The sequence below is a fragment of the Ciconia boyciana genome, chromosome 2, assembly GCF_034638445.1.
Source record: "Ciconia boyciana chromosome 2, ASM3463844v1, whole genome shotgun sequence".
Lineage (NCBI taxonomy): Eukaryota > Metazoa > Chordata > Aves > Ciconiiformes > Ciconiidae > Ciconia > Ciconia boyciana.
In genome coordinates, this window is record NC_132935.1 from 149,388,080 (window position 1) to 149,402,699 (window position 14,620).

At 40.7% G+C, this 14,620-nt stretch overlaps 1 protein-coding gene across 17 annotated transcripts in view; it reads left to right on the forward strand.

Moving 5' to 3' along the window:
• KIAA1217 (KIAA1217 ortholog) overlaps positions 1–14,620 on the forward strand; it is a 371,546-nt gene that overhangs the window by 308,782 nt on the left and 48,144 nt on the right. For 15 of the 17 annotated variants that reach the window (XM_072854451.1, XM_072854441.1, XM_072854450.1 and 12 more), the window contains one exon: positions 9,828–10,660. In XM_072854451.1, coding sequence (XP_072710552.1) covers positions 9,828–10,660 — 833 coding nt within the window. Of the gene's footprint in view, positions 1–2,565; positions 2,794–9,827; positions 10,661–14,620 lie in introns of those variants that run through there. The other 2 variants (XM_072854452.1, XM_072854453.1) reach the window with 2 other exon arrangements.

A 14,620-nucleotide genomic window follows, 5' to 3' on the forward strand; every position in this document is an offset into this window, starting at 1 on the left:
CTTTATAATTGTGTCTATAACATTTTTTCCACTTAAAAATAAGGGAAGCAAACAGAAAATAAATTAATGTGATGGGCAAATTGATGGAAAGGTCCAATGGACCAACATTATTAATAACATAGAAGAAAGTAGGGTGACTGGTGATTTAGCTCAGTGGTAACTTGGGCCTGTCATTAACATAGACATTAACATTGATTTTAAAGTAATAAGCTAACCTAAACTTCCAGGCTTGATCTCAGTGGAGCATAGGGTGTTGTGCCTCTTAAGGGCATGCCCTTTGTTTATACAGGGAGTTAAACTGAAAAGGAACTCTTGTTTTGTACAGTATGTTATAAACAAATATATGGCAAGTAATTAAAAACGGGATAATACATGGCAAGTTAGACAAGGCTTGAGGACTCTGATAAAGTAATTGAATTGGAAAGTGATGCTTGAATGGTTTGTATGCATTGTTAGAACCTACAAATTAAATTACAGCCTTGGTAATGATATATCTGTGCAATAGTTATGATGTTGTACCTGATGTATTTTAAAATTAAAAGAAGATTCATTCCTCTCATGAAAAACTTTTCATATGCATCAGACGTTCTTGAAGACTCTTGCATATAGTGCCAGATGTATGGAGGACTAGTTATAGTATGTCTGAATGTTCTGGGATATACTTTATCATTTGAGAGTCCAATTACTGAAAATGTGCATCCTACCAGCTTGCAATTCATTGCAGAGATACTGCAGTGAAATATAGTGGTCTTTTTTATCCTGCATATTAGCATAATAATATGATTTCTCACTTTAGGTTTGATAGCCTGTAAGGAAGAACGTGCATGGAAGAATATACTCTGCAACTGTTGGAAAGCATGTGTGGCATAAAAGTGGCATAGGATAATTTGCTTGTATTTTTTACTCTTGATGTTTTTGAGTCTGCTTGGTCAGCAGACCTAAGCAGCTTTTTAACTAGGTCAGGTATATACATCCATTCATTAAAAGGGGATGCTTGACTGGTTAGTTAAACCTGCCAAATATAAACCAGATGCTTCAATGGTAAATACTGCTTTACTTCTATACTGCAAGAAATGAGCCTTGACTGATTAAACTTAAAATAAAAATAAATAGGTTTAACATTGTTTCTGTGCCATAATAATACTTTATTATACTTCTAGTGCAAATATTTAATAAAAATAATATTTTAAAATATTTTACAGTGAAACTGAAAACTAAACATTTAAGACAAAAATGAATATTTTTTTACATTTCTGAAAAGACTGTTTATATTACACTACATATAAATTTTGTGAGGGTCTGGTCAAGACCAATAATGGCATACAAATTTACAATGTACATTACAAATCAGAACACACAGCAGCTGTCTACAAAGCTGGAGGACTTCTCTGCTGTTGGGCTGGGTGTAGTAAGGTGTGGAACACCTGGATTTTTAGTTTTGGCTACCAGATCTGCTCTGATCTTTGTCCTGTTGCTTAAATACTTTCTGTCAGGTTGCCCTTTTTTAGCGGAAATGAATGATGCCTCCCTCACTAATGGCTGAGGGACTGAGAGCAGTACTGTGAAACAGAAATGTTACTCCAGTAAGGTCCCATTCTTTACAGCGATATTAGCTCATGGTCATGTGCTTAAGTTGTATTTTGATTCTTTTGAATGCCAGTCATTGATGATATAGGCAATTTTTTACTTGCATAAAAACAAAAACAAGCAAACACCCTCCCCCCCCAACAGCAAAAAAACCAGCCCCCCCAAACCAGAAGATAACTGCAAGACTGGGAAGTGCTTGTGTCATGAGATTTCCCCCTATGGTATTTAAGTGCCATCTCTTTAAGACTGTAAATACTGTATTTTTAAGAAGACATTTTCTATATTCTGTGGTCTTTTGGGGTGAAGGGATGGAAGGGAGGGAAGCATCCTTTCTGTTCTAAATTTTTTTTTACATTTGCCTTCTCTATTGTGCCCTTATTTTTAAAAAAACCCCAACAAATCATAATGGTTAGTGCGGTGTGCTGCAGAGATAAGAATGAGATTGATTTATGGGGGCCCCAAAGTTCAGGTTAGCCAAGTGACTCAGGTGCCTGGTTAATGAGTAGACAGCGTCCTCCACGGGAGGGGCTTGCGCTTCCTTCTACCAAATGTCACTGCCAATCTGAGTATGTGAAAAGCTTCTAAGGTTTATAACTGCTGTATTTTTTTCTAGAATTGTATGTACTGGTTTGCTAAATAATTGGAGGTCTTCACCTGTTGGGGAATTAATATGTATGTGTTTCATATTGTTGCCTTTGAAATGCACCCTCGTACCTAAACGGAGGTTACTCACTATTTTATTTATGGCTTTCCCCTCTGTGAGTGTCTCTTGTGCTTCATTCCATAATGTTAGTCTCTTTCTATACATCTTATAGGCACACATTAAAAAATGGTTGAGCGATTGAATCACATAGTGTTGCACAGTTTGTGACTGGGTGACATGCCAAGGAGGTTATTTAGTGACTAATTTCGAAGGGGAGGAGAAATTGCAGGCTTGTCATGTGGAAAAGTACTTCAGTCTATTGAAGCAGCGTTACTTAGATGACTGGGTAAAGCAAGATGGCCTGCCCCTGTGTGAGCAGAGGGAACAAGGAACATTTTTACTGTTTCAAAACCTTTTCCCAGAAGGCGTGGATACACAAAATATTACACCGTAGACTGAGGATTTAGATTCAAGGCTGAAAACAAAAAGTGCCTTATTAGAAGAAGTGGAACCAAATGTTCATCTCACTGCTGTAGCCATACAGGTGATTTCCTTAAGTAACAGTAAGTGGCTTTAATTATTTCAGAGCAAAAATCTTATCAAAGATTGTTTTATTTGCCTGTAGGTAACAATGTTGTCTAAGAGTGTAATAAGAGTGCTACTGTTTTTAATTGTAGAAACAAATACTCAGGGTAGCATCAGGATAGCTGAAGAAATTATGCTTGAAAGAGCAGACTGTGTAGGATTTGGTCTGAAACTCTCCTCTCTGCTTGTTTGCATGATCCATCTTCAGCATGCACATTGACTTAAAGGCAAGGTGAAGCAATCAAACATTATTTTTGATATTACCATTAAATTTGTTTTGTGGTTAGCTTAGAATTTTATGGATCTGTTTTACATTCAGTAAAAAGTGAACTAGGTATTCTTTGTTTTCCCCATGGGAGCTTTAGGATATGGTATGAATTAAGTTTATATGTAGTCAGGGATATAAAAGGACATACTGAGACATGTAAAATACCTTGAGGTAAAACATTTGGATCGCTGTGGGGATTGGGTTCATGCACAAGTATGCATTAAAGATATACGTATAAAATAAGGGACAATAATGTTAAGAATGTGTTTGATGCTCTATGGCATGGAAAGGGAAATGATGCTGTGGCTGAGCTTCAAGCCAGTGTATGGGCAGTGACAATATGGTATCCTAAAAATCCTGCTCTTGAGGATGAAACAGTGCTTATGCCATAACCGTTGTGTACACCTGCAGAACTGGCAGAAAGGTATGGACACTGGATGTCGTAGTGATATTGAATCATATGGTGACAACACCTCATTAAGGTTCACTCAGGATGCCTCCTTTCTGGAGGGTCATGTTTATGTGCTCTAAATTCCACCTTCTAGGATAGTAAACATCATCTTCTGGTTCTCCTATTTTGTTCATGTCAGCTTCTAGCCAGCTGAGCCTGGCAAAAAAAAGTCTATGAACATAGAAACTGGAGGACTGGCTGGATTCACCATCACTTACCATCACAGGCTCATCCTGAGAAACACCTTATATTGGCTGATTGCAGTGTTGTTGATCAAGGGAAAGAAAAAACATAGAATTAAGAGCATAAATGTCAGAAGAAAAACGCAGTGATTCTCTTGCCATATCCATATATGTCCAATTAAGTATTCTGTTCTGGTATAATCAGTCACTAGAACCAGAAAATTACAGTTTCATAGATGTTCTGAGTTTTTAGCTCAACTGTTCTTTCATTGTAATACAGAGATTTTACAGCTGGGCATATACCAAAACTGTGCAAAAGGAGCTAAAGAACTGAAACCTAGATGCATGCTAAGAATGGGAAGTTAATTATAGTAAATGCTGAGATTTCTCAGGGAGTTCTGCAACTCCTTGTCTGGAAAATTATCCCGGAAAAAACAATGGAAATATGTGGGACATGTTAGGAACAGCTAGCTGGGTCTTGGAGTTCCCCATTCATGGGAAGTTTGAACATTTGAAATCAGTTTTATGTTACCAGCATGTGGTTCCCATAATGAAAAACAATTGTGAACCCTGGCAGCTCCTAGAGCCTTGTATTATGGGGCCAGACTCAGCTGAGGCCAGGTCTCCAACTTAGCCTAGGTCAGCTTTTTCATGGTCTGAGCTCTCTCTTTTGGGTATCAGGGGGACCATTCTTAGCCAAAATTGCCAAAAAAACTTCCAGTATGGAAGCACTGCTGAGAAGTGATGGACATTGAAACCTCTGGCATGTCTTACTACTTGTTCTAGAAGATCACCCCAAAACTACCAAGTACCTGCTCTGCTGAAGAGACCATGGAAGAGCTAGGGTCCCTACCCCAGGGCAGATTCTGACCGAGTTGCCCCAGGTCTATGAGTCTGGAAAGCCAAAGCTCTAGAGCACTCCAGGGATGTCTAATAAGAAATAATGTCAGTGTTTGACTGAAATCTGCTGGGTGATTTTTTTCCAACTTTTGTCTTCACTGATGGTTTTACCAAATGTTTCACCTCTTTTGGATTAGCATTGTCTGCCGAAAGTATTTTTCATTGGAAAGTTCCTGACCAGAAAAAGCTAAAAATTATGCTAATGTGTTTGCAGTTTTCAAGGATAGCATTGGGCAGCTGGAGGAACCCGCAGCTGTAGCCAGCCTGGTTTTTTTCTGTAATGACCCAATAGAATGGGGATATTTATAGGAATTCAAATGCATACTATGAGAAGGCAAGGACAGACAAGTGGGACAACCTCTCAGTGATGTCTGGTAGCATAAGGATTTGGCTTCAGACAGATAGTCATGATACAGATACTTAAAAAATTTCATTTTCAGACTGTTTACCAATTCTGTCATTTTCAAGTGCACTATTTCTTATTGTAAATTATATTATTTTAGAAATATTAAAACCGCGTATGACAGGTTTTTTGCAAAAGCGGATTTGTACTTTCAGCTGTTCAAACCCAACCTGAATGAAAGATCAGTCATGACAGAAGTGGTATCATATAGTGCAGCTACTGATTAAACTGAGATTTTTGGACAACTAGTATAGTAAAGCTGTCCATTTATTTTTATAAGGAAAGAACAAACTAATGGATTGTATTGTTGTTGGATTTGCAGTTCTTTAATTAAGTCTTTCCTGATTAGAAAAGTGAAGGATTGCGTCACTTTTTAGAGGATTTTTCTCTAGTGAGCAATTTCCATACAAGATCTCTTTACAGACAGATGAATTTATCAGTATTGTACCAGTACTTAGCATTTCTGTAGCTTTTTCATCAAAGCCTCTCCAAACTGTCAATAAAATTCTTTGCAGGTGTCCTCTGTTTACTGTTGGGTGAGCCAGCTTGAGGAGCATAGGTGCAGTTTCCTTAGGGAAACGCAGGGTGTCAACCGGAGAGTAAGAAAAGTAATAGCTTCGCATGCCTAAGAGGTGAGTAATGGAGTCTGCTGGGAACTCCAGGGTGTCTCCGAGACGGTGCATAGATAAGCTCCATCTAGGAAACATGCTCCATGTAAGTATTTTGGCAGTCTGAAATCCTTGGGGCAAAACCAGTTGCTGTGTTCTCTGTTGACATAGGTGAGGCCTGGGAGAGCAAAGAGAAAGGCTGCCAGGTCAGAAACTCTGGCCTACTTTTCCCTTTGCCCGTGTTTTGCTATGAGATGTTAGCAGATAATGGCGTGAGTCAGGCTGTACCTCTGGTATCCAGCTGCGTGGTGAGGTGAAGGGTTGGTGTGATGCCGATGAATCAGTGCTAGGCTTAGTGCTTAGTGCTAGCTGGCATTGCCCTGGTGTGCGTGCAAGCACAGCTCCGCATGCCCTGTCTGGTGTGTGCCACAGGTGCAAATGATGTGTTGAAGGCAACTGGAGAGACCGAAGTAAGGATGGTTTCTTCATTGTGAGATGCCCGTGTTGGGACAGATGACAAGAGTGACCTATGAGATAGGACAGCTGTAACAAATCTAGAATAAAGATCAGCATAGTGTTGTATTAGTCCTGACGATGGATGACAAGACAGACTGGATTGAACTGCAGAAATCACCAGCTGTTGAACCACTGAATAGCAGCTTGCTCTTTGCTATCCATAAGGCTTATGACACCACGACTCTGTCCTTCTTTCAGGGGAGCAGTGCTATTCGAGAGGTCAGGAGCTGCCACAAGCTTTGTATTGTGCTGTGTGCAGAGATGCTGGGTCTGCCTGCCCTTTATGTGAGCTACCAGGAGCAAGATTCTGTGTAAGGTCATCCATTTGGGTGGATGGATAGCTGGTTTGCTACCTTTCTGCATATAGTCATTTTCAAAGTACAGCAAGTTATTGAGTATGCCAACTAGTTTTGAAATAAAGAACATAACTGGTTTTATATGATGTTCACTCTTTAATATATAGAAACAAGACACTCTTCAGTGTCTCTATTGCTCTTTTTTAAAAAAAAATCCAAATCTGTATCTTATAGACTTAAGTGTTTTTAGACTGACTAAAAACCTCCACAAGAGATCTTTAAACATGGTGTGATCTTTTTTACTACAGAAAGTGAAAGATTCTTGGTGATGTCTTTTCCCCTCAAATGTTTTATACAGAAGTTATTGGTAGCCATTTGCCATATTTTAACCTAAGGATTGACAAAACAAGTTTCTATTTCAAGGATGTAAAGTCTAAAGGCAGTAAGAACAAGGAAGAGCTATATGCTAAAGAAAACCACACCCTCAGGCAAATGTATTACATGGCTTCAGCCGAAAAGCACATGATCCTATGCTTGCACTAAAAAATCTTCTTCCTTTTGCCCTCAAAGCAATTGGCTGTGATAGCACCTAGTATTTAGAGGCTCAGATAAGCCCAATATCCTCTTTCTCTGTCCCTGAGTCATGCAGTTGAAGTCCGAGAACATGTGGCTCAAGATGGCCTGCATATTAGAGTACGTGTTTTCATTGAGCAACACAGGGGTTTTGTGGTGGAGGACAGGAAGAAGAAAACCGGCACAGAAAGTGGGTTTATATGAGAGAGAGTAGTGTGCCTTCAATATCAGACAAAAGATGCATAGATGAGAAGCAAGAAGGGACCATCATTCACATTTTTTAAGTTGACCAGGTGGCAGAAGACACTGTAATTCAGCTGGTAAGGCTGCCTGGCGCCTGGTCACCAGCCCACATGCCCTGGTGCACCTGCCCTGGGCACCCTGGGCTCTGTGGCTCCAACTGCTCTCCCCTTCTGCATGCTCCACCCAGGGGCTGAGTCATGGCTTAAAATAAAAAGTGAACTTTTCAGGAAGGGGTTGTCTGCCCAGGTGTTTGTGCCCTGCTCAGCCCAATGGGGTCTTGATTCAGCCTGTGTACTCCAAGTGCTATTTTAAAGCAAAAGTAAATAGCATTATATATATGTCAGTACTCAGACACAGGATTTTGAGCAATAGCTCAGCCCCATATTCGAAATCCTCATTGCGATCTTAAAGTATGGCAATACATTAAGGTGGAAAATAGGAATTTTTCTTTGACAGATTTCTTTGACTTATGAGAAAGGAATGAGCATATACAGGAATACGAAGTCCAGAAGTTAGGGGAAATTGAACTTGTTGCTTTCAAAACTTCCCATGGAAATTCTCTCCTCTCTGCAAGGTAACATTGGAATTTTCCTCTCACTGCAGCCCAGCGACTATGATTTCTGTGCTGGATACTATTGCATCTGTTGTAGCTTTAGCTGAAGCAACTAAACAGGGCATGGTATAGCTTGTACAGTAGAAACCAAGGAGGATTTTCTTTCTCCAGGCTCTTCTCTTAGTGCAAAACATCTATGGCTGCCTATCCCTGGAGGCATGATCCCAAAGCTGCTCAGAGTCAGTAGGAGTCTTTTTGTTCTGCTGGCCCAGGTCAGCAGAGCTGAACACACAGTACAGCTCAGTATGTTGCACTGTTTCTTCAAGCCAATAGAAAACTATGTTGAATGCCCACAGATAATTTTATTAATACTGTTTAGTTGTATTTTATTTTAAATTCCAGACTACAGTAATTCTGTGTGCAAATGAAAAAATTATCCCATGTTCCCCTTTGGCTGGATGACTTTTGTCTGGCTCATTTATGACCCATCCCAGCACGCTCCTTTGTTCTGTTACACTTATTTATTATTGCTGCTGCCACAATCAGGTTATCTCCTTTCTTCTTTCTGATACCTGATACTCCAGACTTTTGATCTCTGGCCCTGGGGAACGTCATTTGTAATTTCCAAGTGCAGAGCCTGCTGTGATGAGAACAGCTATTGTTTATATACCACCATCGCAATTCCCTTACCAGTGGAAAAACCTGTGGTGGGGCAGGAATAGAATATAATTTCTTGCTTCATCAGCCATGGATCACTGTAACTCCAATGAATCCAGTCGTATTGTCAAAGCAAGGAGTGAGAGGGGAGAAAAATGGTGAAGATTTCAGATCAGCAACTTCCACTGCACATTAGCATGTGCTGTGTAACTTGAACATGTGGTTGGGCTTGGTGACACTCGGCTTTCTACAGTCCCTTGAAGTGATAGGGAAGCTGAAGTTGCCAACACAAATTTTAGAAGCTGGGATTTTTTTCTTATGTAGTTGGTGAAACACAGCTGACTTTCATCTTCGTGTTTATCCACCTTACCCTAATGGCACTAGAGCAGGCACATGATACTTGCTAGAGGGAGAATTTCTCCTGTGTCTGTCATTGACAGTGTTCAACCATCTAGAGGGGTCATTGCTGGGCAGAGTGAGATGCTACAGACTCAGAAGCCCATGTATTCATTGCAGTTTTTTGCCAAGGCCTCAGTTAACAAAGCACTAATACGTTGGTATGGAAGTTTTCCCTTTCTTTTCCTTCCTTGCTCATTCCTTACTGCTGGCAGTTTCTGCTGCTGCTTACAAAACTATGATAAAATATTTGACTTTCTGAGTGCATCCTCCACAAACTGTCTGAAGCTCTGTTACCTTGGTCGCCATGAAGGAAACCCACAGCACATGTTTTATAGGGGTTGTATTCATGCAACTTGAGTGTCTCACAATCAGTAAATGTTTGTATGCGTTGTTCTCCTATGCTTTGTGTATCCTTTGTGTAATAAAGTCCATGTCAAGTTATTAGCAAAAGGCTAAATCCTGCACTGAAGCAAATGGCCAATTAATTGTAATATTTATTTTTCTTGCCTAAGGACTTCAGGTCTGTTCATGATGCCAGAGCATCAGCATTTTCTTCCTTGTTTGGACTCAGTACACTCTAGCCTGTGTGTCTGATCAATAAACTGTTTAAGTCTGTCACTGGCTACACGTACTTAGAACGCCTAGCACTGAAACCTCTAATTTCACCTTCGGTAGCTTTGAATATCAGATTAGGGTAAGAAGGTATTTGCGTAAGTAAAAGCATTTTTAAAACTCTCCTATTCCTTTAACCTGCAGCCCATTTTATTGCTATTTATAGGTGTTATTTTCTTCAGGCACTGAGTTCCCAAAGTGTTTTATTTATGCAGATGACAAATTATTTGGTCTTGAGGGTTTGGGTTTTTTTCCCTTTTTTTTCTGTAGATATCAAGGTCGTCAAAACCCACATCATGTTTTGCACATTCAGTAATTTTATATCTTACATGTTTTTCCTTTTCTTTCCAGATGCAGAGGGAAATTGCTTATACGGGCCGAGATGGCCCAAGTGCTTCCCGCCCTGGATCTGCCACGCACCCTCTGCACGCGATGCCCAGCTCTCCGCCCTCCACCCCTGTGCCCCACTCCATGCCTCCCTCTCCGTCCAGGATTCCCTACGGCGGGGGCCGGCCCATGGGTGTGCCAGGCAATGCCACCATCCCCAGGGACCGGCTCTCCAGCATGCCAGCCTCGCGCTCGATATCGCCCAGCCCAAGCGCCATTTTGGAGAGACGGGACGTGAAGCCAGATGAGGACATGAGTAACAAAAACCTTGCCCTGATCCGAAATGAAGGTCTGTACGGTGACCCCTACTTGTTTCACGAGGGGAGGATGAGTGTGGCTGCATCCCACTCCGGACACCCCCTTGATGTCCCTGATCACATTGTAGCCTACCATCGCAGTGCCATGAGGTCATCAAGCACTTACTGCAACCCCTCTATGCAGCCTGAAGTGCTGGAGCAGTCCTTGTACAGACAAAAGTCGCGAAAGTACCCAGAGAGCCACTTGCCCACTCTCGGCTCTAAAACGCCTCCCGCCTCACCCCACAGGGTGGCTGACATGAGAATGATCGATATTCATCCTCACCATAGCGCTCACATTCCCCCCCACACCATCCAGCCTGACAGGTCTTCCCCCAGCCGCCAGTCCTTCAAAAAGGAGCCGGGACCGCCTGTGTTTGTGGACGCAAAAGCACGGAGCGCCCTCAGCCTCCCGGGCATGGCCGAGGCGGTGCCCTCTCCAGTCGACAAGCAGGCTTTTGGCTATGGGTCACCTGCAATGCCCAAGGACAAGGAGACAAGGTAAGGCAGAGCTGGGGCTTAATTTATGCAAATGAGAAACATTCCTAATCTCCACATCTTGTGTCATTTAACACCCAGGGGACAATGTAATGTGTAGGAGGCTGCTGCACTGGGCTGCAGTGTTTATTAGCCGTCTGTCAAGGTAGCTAGTAATTTAGAGGAGATGCGACACCACCCGTTATTAATCTGAAAGTATTGTCAACCCATGATGAATCCCTAGTTATTTTCATTTGTGTAAATTTCAGTCATTGGAAAAAATATAATAAAATAAAATGATTAACTAGGATTTTTCTTTCCAGACAACCAGATCATGTTACAAGAACAAATGATGTTCTGTTCCTACTAATAAGGGAATATATTTCACCCCCGTTAAGAATGACACTCTGATATTACAATTTTGGTTCTTTATGGAGTGGAGTTTTTCTCATCTAGTGTTAGGAAATGGGAAGAATTTATCATTACTGTCTTATCTCCTGTAAAACATGAATTTGCATAAAAATAGGACAGTTGTTTATAGTAATGTTCCTCAAGGGTAAACTGCTGAGAAGAGCAAGTCTGTCCCAGGGAAGAAATTGAAACACGAATGCTGTTCCCAATGACTTTTCCAGCATCACAAATAGTTGGTGACCTGACTGTTGTTAACTTTTGTGCGCTGACAATGATGACAATGATCTCTCCTGTCTTTTTAAGGACCAGATTTACGCAAAGGTCTGTGAAGGCTTCTCCTGCCATAGACCCTGCCCTAGGAGAGAAAAATTGTTATGCTGCCAGTCGGTTGCTGTGTATTTGTATGAGTTGCACTAATCTCTAGCATATTGTTTGTGCTGTTAACTTTTATAGAGCTCTTTAGGGAAGTGAAGATGAATAGCTGGAAAATGCTGAGCTCACAGAGGCCGAAGGTAACTGCTGTCTGCCTTAACCACTGGGGAGATACAGGGCTTCATATAGCCCTGAAACTTCCCTTCCACCTGAGCAACAATTAGTTGCCTCTGACCACACTTGGCCAGAAAAAAGAATGTGTTGTAAGGTCCATTGGTGAGGAGAAAATGGAGGACGGAAGAAAATCAGCCATCCACAAAAATTACAGGCTTATAGCTTGGTAGTTTTGTTGACACAAGGGTATGAGTTAAGGCATATTACAATCTAGGGTCAGTGAAACCTGATTTGTATCTATTTATTTCCAAGAAAAAGATGCAGGTACCTGAAATTTCATTTCAAGCTTCCATTATTACATCTAGGAAATAATTTAAACTATATTTGCCAATTCTAATCCAAGAGATAGCTTTCAGATACAAAATTTTACAAGGTTCATGTTAGGGGGTTGAAAATAAGGGAGGACACCAATAACTTTCCAGTCTGTGTGACTTTCTCTCTCCCCTCTGGGCATCTCATCTGTTCACTTAGCTACACAGACATGCACAAGGCTGTGTATTTGTGAATATATAAAGAGCGACTATACAGATAGTTCTGCAGGTCCTTAAGGGGAGCTTTGTACCAAGAGTTTTAGTCCTGGTCCCAGAATATATTTACAGTGATGAAAATAGCATTTGCATAATTACACTTCCAAATAAATACATGACCTTAAAATTCAGCATGGTGTGTATTAGCCACACGGCACTGAAAAAATCATTCTGAAAGCTGCCCTTATGGGTTGAGGGTTTTTTTTACCCTCGAGAAGGTGTGACTTTTAAAAAAATAATTGTAAATACTGAAAGCAATTCATGCAAATTGGTGTGTTTTCTAACCACTGCAATATTAAGAATTGGGTTTGAGTTCTACAGATACAAAATTCTCTAAGCCTTATTTTAGCTTTGTAATAATTTCATAAATTTTGAAAGCAAACACTGTTTAGATTGTACTAAACTGAACAAGGAACACTAAGGGTATCCAGGCTGAGGTGCTCTTTTCCTGCTTCAGCAGGGGCTGAATTGTTACAAGGTTTTTATGAACACCTGAAAGGTGACTTATATAAAGGCAGAAAAGTATCCTGTACCTTCTTGTGTAGGACTTACCCATAAGCAGTACAGCTGGGCTTGGTTCTGTGAGTAAGAATATTTTGGGATTGGAGAGATGGGGCTGAATTTATCCTCTTCCAGGCACGGTAAAAATGAGGTGTATGCTGTTCTGTCATGCACATTATCCACTTGTTGGTGACTGCGCAAAGAGCCTAAAAAGCAGGCCACTGAAAGTGAATGGTGGTGTGTTCAGCTAGCCTGCATGCAGACGGTGTCAGGTGTGGGGTAGCAGCAAAAGGGCAGACTGAGTATCTGTTAGCCTGGGGGATACTGAGGAGGGAGGTCTTTTGCATTTGTGCACTGTGACAAGAGAGACTCCCCATCCTGACTCATTCAGGAGTGGGTTGAGGACCCTGCAACCATCAGACCCATCGTCTCAGCACTGTTGTTCCTTCAGTCCCTAGTGGAGTGTGCAGAGAACAAAGAAAACATCTCTTGTGCCATCTCTTTGCAGAAATTACCTTGAAGTAGCACTGTCGCAACCTCAGGACAGTGCATAGTTTAAGTCAGAAAAAAGATTAAAATGGAGAGCAACAATGCCAGAAGTTTAACTGCATCTGTCTTCCCCTGTTAATTCTCCTTCAATTTTTCCAGTCCGAGGTTGAAGTGCGATATATATGTACTTTATGAGAATACGCTGGGTACTTATAGCAGATCAGACCTCTCATTGACTGTATCCTGGTTTTGTTGAAGAAAATGGGTCCATTACCTTTGGAATGTTAACTGCAGCAGATTTGGGTCTACAAAAGATGAAAACCAGTATTTCTGATTTCTTCTTTTGGAGTTTCTCATTTTAGTTTTGCATTGCAGAAGCCAGTCTCGTCAAGCCTGTTATTTAAGCCAGTGTTGAGGGGGATTTAATTGCTTCACCTAATTTTTTCTTGTATCTGTTTTACCCCAGGTATTTTCAAGGTAGCTACTTCTGTGGTATAAAGCACTGAATAAATTCTCACAGTAATTCATTTACCAGAAGAGTTCCATATAAAGCTCTTTTACAACAGGGAGAAGAAACAAGTTCATGGAGATTTAAAAAAATAAAATGTATTAGTATTCATGCACACAAAAATATTAGAAGTTCTAACAGGTTGCAGCAGTTCATCTTCGAGGGGCATTTTAGTGAGTGAGCATGAATTGTTTAAACAGTGATTTACTATCATATTTTTGGATGGCCCATTTATGTAGCTTATGGTGGACAGTTCTGGAAGTTTCTGCGGGTAAAGCAAATGTTTAAATGTTGATAAATTGGAAAATAAGCTATTTACCCAAAGGTGCATTAAATTAAATGCCATTTAACTTACATTCTTTTCATTTAAAACAAGTTGTGTTGCAAAATTCTAGGTTATTTAATAGTGCTCAATATGTATATAATAAATGCTGCTACTCACTGAAATACAGTCCTTAAAATAGCAAGATAGCTCTATACAACATTTTTCCTCCAAAAGCATTTCAGGAGTGTACTGTGGTTTTCTTTTGCCTGAATACAACTTTCATCCTCTTCTTTTTATGCCACGTTAGTGAGAAAAGATGATGGTAGAATGTGGTTCACTGAGCAAAAAATGTGATCACATTCACCGCTCGTGGCTTGCAGTTAGAGACTAAAGTGTAATGGGCATATGTAGGTTATTGGATATTGTTCCCATCACAAAAAATACTTTATTGTTTGATACATTAAAGTATGGATGGATTCTCTATGCATTAGGAAAAAATGGTCATACTCTGTAAAGCCATGGACAGTGGGAGACTCCATCAGCCATGCACTGAGAATTGCACAAGAAAGGTGGACTTTGCAGATATATCCTCTCAGACACTTTCCACAGGGCCAAAATCGCATCTTCCTTTCTGAAAGATGTTGAATAACCAGGCAGAAAAAGATGAATGCAGGTAACCAACAGAGGATGGAGGAAAGGTAAACTGTACGTCGGCTTCCTTCTGTTGGAGGAACTGT